Genomic DNA, 12,824 nt, shown 5'->3' with positions numbered 1-12,824 from the left:
CAGATATGTCATCCCTCCTTTGACCTAGACAGAACTCAGAACTGTAAAGTTAAGTCATTCATTTTTAAAGGGGAAATTGTGCATACCTGTGCACACACAGCCACTTACATCTGCTCAGAGTAGTGGTCAAGTATGGACCACTAAATACTCATTTCCTTACCGGAGAAGAAACTGGGTAGCTGAAGGACAGGACCTTTGTATGAAGCACCAGATGTTTGTATGTGTCGTCTGAAATTTGTCCAATGGGCATACATCCCTCACCACCCACCCTCTCCTTCCCCCAACCCCATACTTCTCCCACCCCTACCATAATGGTAGGGATGAACCCAGGATCTTGCTCACCTAGTGCCATACCACTGAACCACATCCCCAGTCATTTTCCCTTATGACTGTTCATCTGGCTCGTTTATCAAAATGCAGACACCAAAGAAACCAAGGGGTTGCAGGGTCTGGGCAGAATTCTGTTAGTAATGCTGGCCAGAATCATCTGTGCAGGGGAAGCTAAACGTCTGTGTAAAGCACCATCTTCCTGTTTATTTCTTTGGGGACAGGAGACAGGAAAAGAGGAGCCAGACATTTTTGGAAGATGTCCACCGTGGTGTCTTACAGGAAACAAATGTCTTTATCATCTCAGTCATTGTATCTTCCTTCATCATGGGTTTGATAGGGAAAATTATGACGTAAATTTTCTGGGGATTCACTGAACTGAGACACAGGTTTAGAAGGGGTGTTTGGTGCTTTTTTTTTTTTTTTTTTGTAAAGATAAACCTTTGGATGTAGCTGATTGGGACCCTAAGTCCCTCTTCTAATGAAGACACTTGCCTTGGTAAGCTATCTCCAAACTGTAATGGTCTAACACAGCCCCAGGCCCTCCCCTTCTCTAACATAAATATGGGAGGAAAACTTGTAAATAGGCAGCTGCACCTAAGAGACAAAATGCTGAAAGATCCCAGAACCTCTCATCTGAGGGTCAAGTGAAACTGGGTCCCCTTTGTTCCCCTCTGAGGGTTGGAGGACCCGGGCAAGGATAGGTAGGTGTTTGGTATCAAAGACTGGGGAGCCAAGACATTGAAAGTGAAGATACACGTATATGTTTGTTTGTAACTTCCAAAATCAGTATGTCTACAAAGAAATAGATGATCCCAGAATGGTTGGCATTGATTGTCAACTTAGCACAACCTGGAATAACTCAGGAGAAAAGTGTATGGGCATGCCTGGGAGGGGTTTTATAGAGTAGGTTAGCTGAGTTGAAACCATGAATCCTAACTGTAGGCAGCACCCATGGACCGGGGTCCTGGGATGAATAAAAAGGAGAAACCAGACTGAACTCAGCAGACATTCCTCTCTCACCCCCAAGCTCCCCACCCCATGATGGACTGCATCCCCCTGGAACCTGGATGAATAAAAAGGAGAAACCAGACTGAACTCAGCAGACATTCCTCTCTCACTGCACCTCCCTCCCAGGACGGACTACCTGCCCTAGAACTGTGAGCCAGGATAAACCCATCACTCCCCAAGTGGCTTTGGTCAGTGTTTCGTCACAGCAACGAGGAAATAACTAACACAGAGACCCAGTGGGTAATGGACCACTGGGATCGAGGACCCCCCCAGAGAAAAGACATCACAGAGAAGCACACTTGATAAAATTTATTTTAAAAAAGAAAAAATAATTTATGCCCTTGACAAAATAAAAGATCTAATAATATAAATGTTTCTTAGAAAATATATGAAAAGATAATATAACAAATATTAATAAATCAGTATTCACACGACAGCAAAAGTGGCAATAATCCTACAAGAAGTGTATAAGGAGGTGCTGGCCTGAACTCAGCAGCAGCTCTGGAAAGGTCTCCCATTCCTTCTTTCTCCTACATTGAGGTGTGTTCCTGTTTTTAAGAAAACCTTATGCAAGTGAATCTAAACTTAGGAAGCTGATCAGTCAGGAAGCTGATATTTATTTGCACCACAAAATAATTCTTTACAAAAATATTCTGTCAAGGATCCTTTAAGTAGCAAGTTTCCTAATGTGTTTAGAATACAATTAACCAAATTCACATGCCCTTAATTCCTTTCCAGTGTAGTTCTTTGGTGAAGAGTGAGGTATGCCCGAAGTGAGGTGGCGACAGAGGTGACTTGGGACCTGTCTAGAGAGGATGCTCCTATGACAGCATGAAGAAATGGGTGTTCGAGCCATCCTCAGCCTTCTGGTTCTCCCGTTCTGGGCTCTCATGCTTCTTGCCTCTCGTCTTTCTGGTAAACTGTTAGCCCAGTACTCTCAAGATAAGGAAATTTATATGTTGTGGGGGGGGGGGGGGGGGGAGTGAGCTCATGAGTCACTCCAACAGAGCCAAGTGAGAGGAGAATTTGGGGTTCTGGGTGTGTGTCGGATGTGACTGGGGGAAGTAGAAATAATCCTCGATTCTTGATGCAATGCTTTTGAGGTCCCTCTTTCAGAAGGGACATCTGACTCCCTGAGAAGAAGCATCCCAGTCTGGCCTTCCTTGGATGGGACATGTCTTCAGGAGGATGCATGAGGGCCTATTTGTCACACTCCTCCTGGCTGCCTTCAGCACAGTGGTAGTGCTGTTCACAGAACTCCTGGATCCGGCTACAAGCCTCCAGCATCATCACCTCGGGGACCGTGATGACAACTCGGAAGAAATTTGGGTACTCGAAACACTGCAAAAACAAGGACTTGTTATTTCCGGGGCAACCAAATCTGATACTGGCTCACCCTAGCATAGCCAGGCCTCTAGCCTGCAAGACAGGGCAATGTCATTGCATCAGGGTATCAGTTTGCTCTCACACCCCATCCCCGGAGTGCAGAGTCAGCAACTGAGTTAATTCATCTAAAAATTGGCTGTTCCCCTCCCACCCAGTGTTTCCAACTTTTCTTCCTGGTCCTGAGGCAGTAATGATGGGGGAGAAACTGATTTTACGTAGAAGCCATAAAACACATCAGTTGGAATCTTATCCAATGAGAATCCTTGGCATGGGAGGGACAGTTAGGCTAAAGCCCTGCTCAGGAAGACCTCTGGGGTCTCCAGGAGCTGTTGGGAATGCCCAGAGACGCCAGCACTCACCGTTGCTGGGAGACAGTGGACAGACTGCTCCGCAAATAACCGCTCTGTGAACTCCACATCATTCTCAAATTCTGGGAAATGTTCCATCTCGATTCCAACCTGAACCAACAATAAGAGGAGGCCAACATGTCACCAGAAGAACACAGGCCTCTTTCCTACACCCGAAATGAGAGCAGGGACTCCTTGAAAGCTGTCTGGGAACTCTCCAACCCATAACTAGAGCACCGACGCTGTGGAACTCGGGAGCTCCTTGCAGGGAGGAGGGGACATGTTTATGTTCACATTTTAGTTTGTTGGAGGGTTCCTTCCTGGATATTGAAAAATAAAAATAGGAAAAGAATACCACTTCTCTTTTCTCAAAAGAGGTAAAGTCAGCATTAGGACCAGGTCATTTTTACTTTGTAAGGTCTCTCCCATCAACTGCAGGACATTTAGCTTCCCTGGGCTACAAATGGCAATAGTAACCCTGAAGACAAAATTCCTATGTGGTCCCCCTACTTCTGAAGGCACCAACATGCCTCTCAGCCATGAATCACACAGCACGCCTCTGTATCGATGCGTGAGGTGAGTGACTGTACTGCAGAATTAGGTTATTGAGAGTTTTGTGAACACAGGTTAAATCAAAGCACTGGGGTAATTCATAACACGACAGTTCCGCAAATGGTGGGCACCGGTGCCTAACTCACTGTGTTTGTAGATGGAAGCCTACCCCGCATGACCACCCATGATGACCCTGCCAAGCCAGCCTTCTGTGCTTTATCTCTTCTACATGTGCACGTGCATACACACATACACACTCTTACCATAAGGTACATGGCTCCAGAAGGGCGGACTGGCCGGAGTCCAGGAATGGCAGCCAATGCCCCATAGCAGAGGTCCGCATTGGACTACAAGAAGAGGCAGAGATAGAGAAAAAAAAAATCAAGGATCAAATTTTAAGTAAAAGAAAAACATAATTTTTACATGTAATGTTTTATATACTAAAGTTTAGAAAGGAAGGAAGGAAGGAAGGAAGGAAGGAAGGAAGGAAGGAAGAAAGAAAGAAAGGAAGAAAGAAAGAAAGAAAGAAAGAAAGAAAGAAAGAAAGACATCATTGAAGGCCACAAGCCTAGACTTAACATTGTAGCACAAAAAAGGTACTAAGAACAAACTCCATCACTTGAAGTTCTTAGTGAGACAGAGTGAATTACAGGAAGTGGGGAATGTGCCTACAGAAAATGACATTGGTCCACCTTCTGATTTGGAAACAGTGGTGCAGAAATTAGGGACAATTATTCCTAATCCCACTGGTGTGCCCTCTGGCTCCCAAACTCCTCGAGTGGAAGGCTCCCAGCTGCCCTTTACCTTCAGGAAGCTTAAAGTGTCATGGTAGAACTCTTGAGGGGTGCGCTGAAGGATACTCTTCAGAGCTCCTTGAACAATGGTGCATGGGCCCAGGATCCGCTGACTCAGCTTTACCAACCCGTCTCGGATCTAGAGTGCAGCAGGAACAAATTATTTAGCCTTTCTAAAACAGCCCTGTGTTGTGACCCTCCTGCCAGGCTTTTAACCTCAGGAAGTGATGGCACCTCGCGAGCCACTTTCATCAGGCTGCGTGGATCTGCAGCCCCTCTCTGTCACAAGCCTGCGTGTGACTGTGGGCAGAGGCTGTAATTTCTCTGTGCCCTCTCTTTCTTGACTGTAAAATGGTCTCAGAGGGTGTTATGAAGATAAAATAAAAATAGGGGTCATAAAACATGAATGATAGTGCTGTCACTACTGTGATTGTTTGCCTTTTATAGCCTTAAAATTGGAGGCGGGTGAAATTTCCTCACAGACCCAGAGACTCAAACATGTGAGGATAGGGTTTGGATGAGGATTACCTGTCACATCTTCATTCATCATGTTTCCAGGCACTGAGAACAATACCGTCAGGAGGGGAGGAAACCCTACCTCCGCAGCACGGAGTATTCAAACCAAACACATGTACTAAATTATCCACGCCATTTTACCACATTGCTCTCACCTCATTGCCAAAAATGTCTCTTCGATCATGGATGAGGATCCAACCCAACCTCCAACCAGGAACCAGCCAACGCTTGGCCAGCCCACCACAGGACAGAATGGGGACGTTGGTGCTGAGGGTGGCCATTGGTTCGTATTTGTGATCTGAAAACACCTGAGGAAAAGCAGAGTTCTTGAATGCTCTGGATCCTGTGTCTCCCATCCCTTTCCTTAAACACTGAGAGACAGAATGATGAATTGGCAGGCCCCTTCCCACCCTCAGGTATGACTGGATCCCACGTGGTTCAGGGAATCTTTCCCAAAGATATTTAATTTGGTGTGTGGTCTGGATTAAAAGAAACCAGAAACAAGGACAGTGACACTAGTCTATCAGTGTGCACAACTCCTGAAAACTGGCACTGTGGAATTATGACTGGTGGAGTTATAGATTTAAAAACAAAAGGTGGGTCCATAATCCAATATCTAACATTCCTGGGCCCAACTATGTTGCAGAACTCAGACTTTTGGAGGGATTAGAAGGCTACACAGCACATGTGTCATATGTAATATTTCCAAGAAAATTTAGAATAATACTTCCCCAATCAGTGATATTAACAGCCCTCCCTTCTCATTTGTACCTTTTTTAAAATTTCTGGTGCTGGGAATTGGACCCAGACTAGAGCTTGACAGCTAGGCATGTACTCTACCACTGAGTTACATTTTGAGGACCCCCCCCACCTACTCTTATAAATACACATCCATAAAAGTCATAAACAAGAAATCTACAAAGTACCTTTCTAGCCTATCAACTTGGTATCTATATTCAAGTAAATTCCAACAACTCTTGGATTTTCCCGCTCTTTGAGTTAAATAAACAAGTAAATTAAAAGCTAAGGAGACATGGTCTGTATATTTGTTGAGAGGGCTTCTGAAGATCCATTAGCCAACTCTAGACACCCCATGAAACAATATGGTACTGACACTCCTGGAGTGTCATGCCCACCCCAGACTTACCATGTCACCATAGATCTCATCAGCTAAGATGGGGACACACTGCCTTTCAGCCACTGAAAATTAAACAAAACAACCATGCTGGAATCATTTACCCTTTCAAAGGCCTCAACATTTCCTTCATGCCTAGTCCTCTGTGATCTGCATTCTGTGCTTGTGGGTCTGACCATCCTCTTAGGAACTAAATACAGCTGACCTTCCTCCAGGATGTTAACCTAAACGTGCCATTTAACCGCACATTTCATACTCTCTCTTCCACTTGATGATGGTAGTGACAAAAGGCAAATATGGGTGAAATACCTCCTAACCAAAATGCCTGGGATCAGGAGTATTTGAGATTTGAGGGTTTTATTGTGACACCTTGCTGGGGTTGTTTGTTTGTTTTTGTTTGGGATTTTAAAAAGGGATTTAGGGATATTTATACAGACTTGCCATTTGAACGTTTCTAATCTGAAAATACAAAATGCACCAAATGCTTGCCATTTCTGGATTGGGGATGTGCAGCCTGTATTTCTCATTTCCCCTTTCTTTCAGACTAGCCCTGGGGGTCCATGACACATGATTGACTAGAGACAGGGCTGGCATGTCTCCATCCCAGGCTCAGGACTTAGGGACACATCCTGGCACTTGGAGCGCAGCTAAGGGATTCTGCTCTCACCTCCTCCCCTGTGCAGGGCCCTTGGCACTTACCTGCCAGTATCTTCTGAAGGTGCCTCTTACTGAACACTGAGCCACAGGGATTTGACGGGTTGTTGACAACAAGACAGGCTGTTTTGTCATCAATCAGAGACTCCAGTTGCTTTAGGTCAATTTCCCAAGACTTCTCAGGCTGAGTAAGAAGAAAGAGTGAGAGTAAGATGTTTCTGAACGATTTAGGGGGGTACTCAACCCAAGGATTTACTATAAAGAATAAAATAAGAAGTCAATGAGATGGCTCGGCCAGTAAAAGCGCATGCCACCAAGCCTGATGACCTGAGTTCCATCCCCACGCCCCATGTGGTGGAAGGAGAGAACTGACTCCTGACATGTGTCCTTAGACCCCCACATGTGCCATTGTTTGCACATGCTAATCTCACTGCCCCATGCACGCACACAAACATACACACAAAATAAGTAAATGTAACTTTTTTAAAGAATAAAATCTGCCTTTGGCTCTAACCTCCCACCTGTAGACCATTCTCTGTATGGCAATGATCATTTCTTTTTTATAGGGTAGTAACCAAGCACTTGAGTCAAAAATTAAAAGTTAGAGCCTGGAGAGATGGCTCGGGGTTAAGAGTACTTGCTGTTCTTGCAAAGGATCCAGGTTCAATTCCAGCACCCACATGATGGCTCACAACCATTTGTAACTTCAGTTCCAGAGACTTTAACACTCTCTTCTGGCAGGAACACATGTGGTATGCAGATATAATACTCATACATATAAAATAAACATTTAAAAAATCAAAAGTCAATTACCAATAGATTGTAGAGCTTGACCTCAATTCCCATAGATTCAGCCAAAGTCCTATAGAGGGAAAACCCGGGTCTTGGAATGAGAATGTTTTGTCCTGGATTGGCCAACACAGCCAAACAGAGCTCAATAGCCTGACTGCAGCCACTTGTCAGAACAACATCCTATAAAGAAAGAAGAGTGGACTTGGGTGATTCGGAAGCAATGATGAACTTAACTCAGTAAGTACCAAGGAAATAGGAAAGGTTGTGCTGAGCACAAACCAAACCTACTCACCTATCTATTTATCTATCTATCTATCTCTCTCTCTATCTATCTATCTATCTCTATCTACCTACCTCTCTATCTATCAATCTACATACCTCTCTATCTATATCTATATACATATCAATTACCTATTATCTATCTACAAATTATCTATTATCTATCTATCTATCTATCATCTATGTATATGTCTATCTCTCTACTACTCATCTATCTATTATCTATCTATCTATCTATCTATCATCTATCAATCATCTATCTATCATCTATCTATCATCTATCAATCATCTATTATCTATCTATCTATCATCTATGTATACGTCTATCTCTCTACTACTCATCTCTCATCTATCTCTAAATTTTGTTGAAATTGGTGGCCACTTAAAAAATAAACAAATCACTTTAAAAAGAACAAGCTGGCTATGATTCAACCAACTCACAAGGGAGATCTTTGATTGACCTTGGACTATTTTTCACCAGGTTATTTATTTACTTTTGACCACAGATTGGAAGGCTGACGTTTCCCTGAACACAGATGAACACAGACACCTCTTCGATTAGGAGGCAGACAACAGGAAGGGAGGACAGCATCTAAAGCTGGCACTGACAGGGACTCAGGATGCCGTGAGACCTCTAGAGTTCTGTCTCAGAGCCCTAACGTGAGTGAAGGAAAACACATACTTAAACACATCCTATTGATAAATTCTTCTAAATTGAATTAGTTGCCATTTGTGAATAGTCTCTCAATGATCTTCTGAAGAAAATCAAATCTAGGACAACTCTGGGGGTCCTTTGAGACTCTGCAACAACCCTACATAAGACCTCTTACACTGTACCCTGATCAGTGACCCAACTGTGTAAGAAGTCCTCAACTTGCCAAAGGGTGGTTCTCCTCCGTGTCCCTCAAACCACCACCCCTTGTGGGATAGAAGCAAGGAGTCCACTTGCCCTGGTACCTGGCTCACCTTAGCCTCCAGTGGGGCCTCAGCACAGTGGTAATAGGAAGCGACCTCCTCCCGACTGGATAAGTAGCCTGAGACAAGACAGAGAAAAGGAAGCTGGAGGTTTTCATCCCTTCATTGACAGTCTTGCCCCAAGCTTCCACGCTGCTTCCAGCTGCCTCCTGTCCTTGCTTAGGGACAGGCGTTCTGTGTAGCCCAGTCGCCACATGTGAAGGGGATTTACTTTCTATGGGGCAGTTTCATTAGAAGTACAAAGGTATGACAACAACAAGAAGCAGCTCCCCAAACCGTGAAATGCATTGCATAATCTTGACTACTGTGATTACATTTTATGACGCTTTAAATAGGGTTTCAGTTATTCCTAAGTCCCTTTATATAGTGTCTGTTTTCTGAAATGCCATCAACGGTTTCAATGCTTATGATCCTCTTTCAGTGTTTTATCTTATATAATATATTTATAGTATCTTTGTACACAGGCTCTCTTCTGGAATATTCCCAATGTGGCTTGCAGGCTTGAAGTATTGGCAGTTTCAAACCTATTATAATGTTTTACAAAATTGCCTTCCAGAAGACAAGTTAGCAAGGACACAAACTGTATTCATCTTTTTAAATTTAAGATATACTAATGGTTCTTTCAAGTGACATTGATCAACATTTCCTACTTTATTAATGAGGAAGAATGAATTCCCAGAGACCACGATCATCTCCCCTCCTTTACTGCACAATGCTCAGACCCTGTGAACACTTCTCAGATGAAGGTTTGATTCCAGTTTCCAAGCTCAATTAGTGCCCTGATACTTTGGAAAATAAAATTATTTATTTGTGTATTGCGGGGGTGTGCATACATGTGTGGTGGTCAGAGGGCAACTTGGTGAAGTCAGTTCTCTCCTTCTATGTGGGACCCAGGGACTGAACTCAGGTCACTAGGCTTGGCAGCAAGCATTTTTTTTTACCCACTAAGGCATCTCACTGGCCTTCGTTATAATATTTTTGTGACCTGATTGAGTCTTGAATTTGATTGTTGTTCTATGCAGCTTTCTAACATGTAAGTAATCCACCTAAAAGTATGTCCCTGATGGGCAGTGGTGGTGCATGCCTTTAATCCCAGCACTCAAGAAACAGAGGCAGGTGGTTCAAGGCCAGCCTGGTCTGTGGAGTGAGTTCCAGGACAGCCAGAGCTGAAACCCTACCTCAAATAAAATAATAATAATAATGACAGTGATAATAACAATGAATCATAATAATAATAATAATAATAATAATAGCCATGCTCCAATTCCTCTTGGAAAAGCTTTTGAATCTGATATTAGTATGAAACCAGGTCATTGTTTTCTCTTTTTGCATGAAGACTGGTTCAGTGTATACAACACCCAGGGGAAGATATACAACATGAAAATAAAACCAAGGAATTACTTATTTTGCCAAAATCTTTAGGAGAGACATTTTGACAGGTGTAGTTTCCCTAAATAGGAAAGTGTCTTGCTCTCAGGAATTCCTTCTGTCCCCAAAATAATAGCCATTCTTTGTTATGTTCCCTCTTACACACTTAAAAATGCATTTTAAAGAGACCAAGGCCGGAATGAAAGCACAGATTCAAACCAGAAGGAAATAAAGGAGCTATTTACAGGGGGCAAAGTGTAAATAAACATAGGGCCAGGAAGACTGAGTGCCAGCCAGACTCGGCCTTTGTGGTAAAGATGGGCAGAACCGTTTGAGGAATAACTGTGTTTGGAGACCTAATGGGGAGGTGCCAGCAGGCAGATGAAATCAGGGAAGAAATTAAACCTCAGCAGCTGTGTTTAAGAATCCAGAGTGGGACCCTTCCCTAAATATAAAGGGCTGTTTCATCTAGGGCTCTTAAGAAGCACGGATCAGGAAATTGAGTACCATTACTATCAGTGGAATCCTAGTTAAAACATGAAATGAGATGGCTCAGTGAGCAAAGGTGCTTGCTGCCAAGTTTGACAACCCTGAGTTCAATCCTCAGGGCACACATGATGAAAATAGAAAACCAATTCCCATAATTGTTCTCTGATACACACGCACCATGGTTCTCATTCTCTCTCTCTCTGTCTCTCTCTGTCTCTGTCTCTCTCTGTCTACACACACACACACACACACACACACACACACACACACACACACACGTTTAAAAGCCAGGCACATTAGCACATGCCTATAATCCGAGCTTTTGAAAGGCTGAGGCAGGAGGATCACTAGTTTGAGGCCAGACTGTGTTATGTAGCAATGCCCAAAACCAGAACAAAACAAGGAAAAGCCCTACAGACTTTGAAACCACCAGGGTCGTCTCTGGGCAAGCTCACCAATGGATGGGGCGTAGCCATTGTACTTCCCAGAGTCCAGGGCATCTTTCATGGCTTGGGTAACTTCAGGGTCTGTAGGCAGGTTTCCAAACACGGTAGGGTCCCCTGTTCATGGAAGAGGAAGGCAAAAGGGCCACCAAAATTTACATCCCCATGTTTGGGTCTCATCTTCTCATCTCTTCCAGCCAGCCCAAGAGGAGAGGAGGTAGGTGGGCAATGCCAAGCCTCCATCAAGGGGCCCACACTCACCAATTGACAAGGAGATCACAGTTTTATTTGGGTTGGGCTTCACCTTCATGTTGTCCACGATGGCCCGGATGGGATTAAAAGTTTTATTGGACATGTCGGAGGGCCTCACATTCCACCTGGCCTTCCTGCCTTTCATTTTTCCCTGCCCCGAGCTTCTCCCACCAATATTGACATGTACATCCAGAACTGAAGGCAGGCTGCCACTGCCATTTGTCTGAATCACGTAGGGGTCCATGGCTCGCAAAGGCTGCAGGGAAAAGAAACACCTCCCTGTGATGACTGAAACACCTCGGGATGGGGAGCTATGTCTGGACCTATGCAGGGGTGAAGGGTCACTCCACAGATGCATGTTCCTAACTCTTTTGTGTACTTGTAAGGTAGCTTTGCTATGAGAAGGGGGGTTAAGAATGTCTTGAGAAGACAGAAAATAAAGTAACAACCCATTTTACAAAATTAGCAGAGAGCATTTAATTGAAATTTATCTATTTCAGGTGGGTTTTTCCTCTTGTCCTTTGAATGTGGATGTATGTGTGCACATGCTCCTGTGAGGACCAGCCTGAGCCACCGAAAATGTGTGGAGGTCAGAGGACAACCTTGGTGTCAGTCCTCACCTTACATCTTATCTGAGGTGGGATCTCTGCCTCATCTCACTGTGGGTTCTGGGATTACAGATGGGCGCTGCCACGTTTGACTTTACGTGGATCCTAGAGATCTGAACTTAGCTGACAAGTGTTTCTCCTACTGAGCCATCTCCCCAGCTGTGAATAAGTGGGATTTATCTACATACAATTCTAACCCCCATGCTCTAAGTCAAACCAGGAAAAACTGACAAGAAAGTTTCCATCAAAGCATGTGGGTTACCATCTGTCCACACAGAGGACCTCCCCCAATGACAAAGGATCTTCCCAGTAATTCAGCCTGGGCAGCTTGACGAGACTCTGCCTCAAAAGCTTTCTAAAACTAAGGTAATAGCTCAGTGGTGGAGAGCTTGCTTAGCACTGCCAGGCTCTAGGTTTAATCCCTGATACCATTACACTATTGAGAGAGAGAGAAAGAGAGAGAGAGAGAGAGAGAGAGAGAGAGAGAGAGAGAGAGAGAGAGATGAATATTTATGCCAGGTGAAGTAGAGCCATATCAGATAAGCATCTCAACCCTGGGCAGGAAAAGTCAGAGCATCAGAAAGAAAGCCAGGAACGTCCCAGTCACCATCACAGACCAAAGGGCCTTGGGCATTACCTTCCACGTCTGGGCAAAGCAGTCTATGAGCTCACAAGCACTCCTCCACCAAGTCCTGTGACCATGAGTTCAGGTACAAACCTGACCCTTGAAATAGTTTCAGCCAATGGGCGTTGGGCCTGAAGCCCTTATGCTATTGGCTGAGAATGAGGACTAAGCCCTCCTCTGGACCTCCCCCAACACACACTGATGTTTCTCACCCCAACCCTGGGCCACCATCCAATCTGGGATTTGTCCTCACTTCAAGTATCTAGAATTC

General features: G+C 44.3%; 1 protein-coding gene across 1 annotated transcript; it reads right to left on the bottom strand.

Annotated features, from left to right (window-relative positions):
- Window positions 1-2,538: 2,538 nt before the first annotated feature.
- On the bottom strand, window positions 2,539-11,564 carry Tat (tyrosine aminotransferase). Its single transcript, XM_036186692.1, has 11 exons — window positions 11,330-11,564; window positions 11,081-11,185; window positions 8,760-8,827; window positions 7,536-7,694; window positions 6,768-6,906; window positions 6,081-6,133; window positions 5,089-5,241; window positions 4,428-4,556; window positions 3,887-3,970; window positions 3,084-3,182; window positions 2,539-2,679 (listed from the first exon to the last, which is right to left on the bottom strand). The coding sequence occupies exons 1-11, from the start codon at window positions 11,562-11,564 to the stop codon at window positions 2,539-2,541; spliced, it is 1,365 nt and encodes a 454-aa protein (XP_036042585.1).
- Between the last annotated feature and the right edge of the window lie 1,260 nt (window positions 11,565-12,824).

The sequence above is a fragment of the Onychomys torridus genome, chromosome 5 (assembly GCF_903995425.1).
Source record: "Onychomys torridus chromosome 5, mOncTor1.1, whole genome shotgun sequence".
Taxonomy (NCBI): domain Eukaryota; kingdom Metazoa; phylum Chordata; class Mammalia; order Rodentia; family Cricetidae; genus Onychomys; species Onychomys torridus.
The sequence above is the reverse complement of the archived record's forward strand: the minus strand, read 5'-3'. Positions and strand labels throughout refer to the sequence as shown.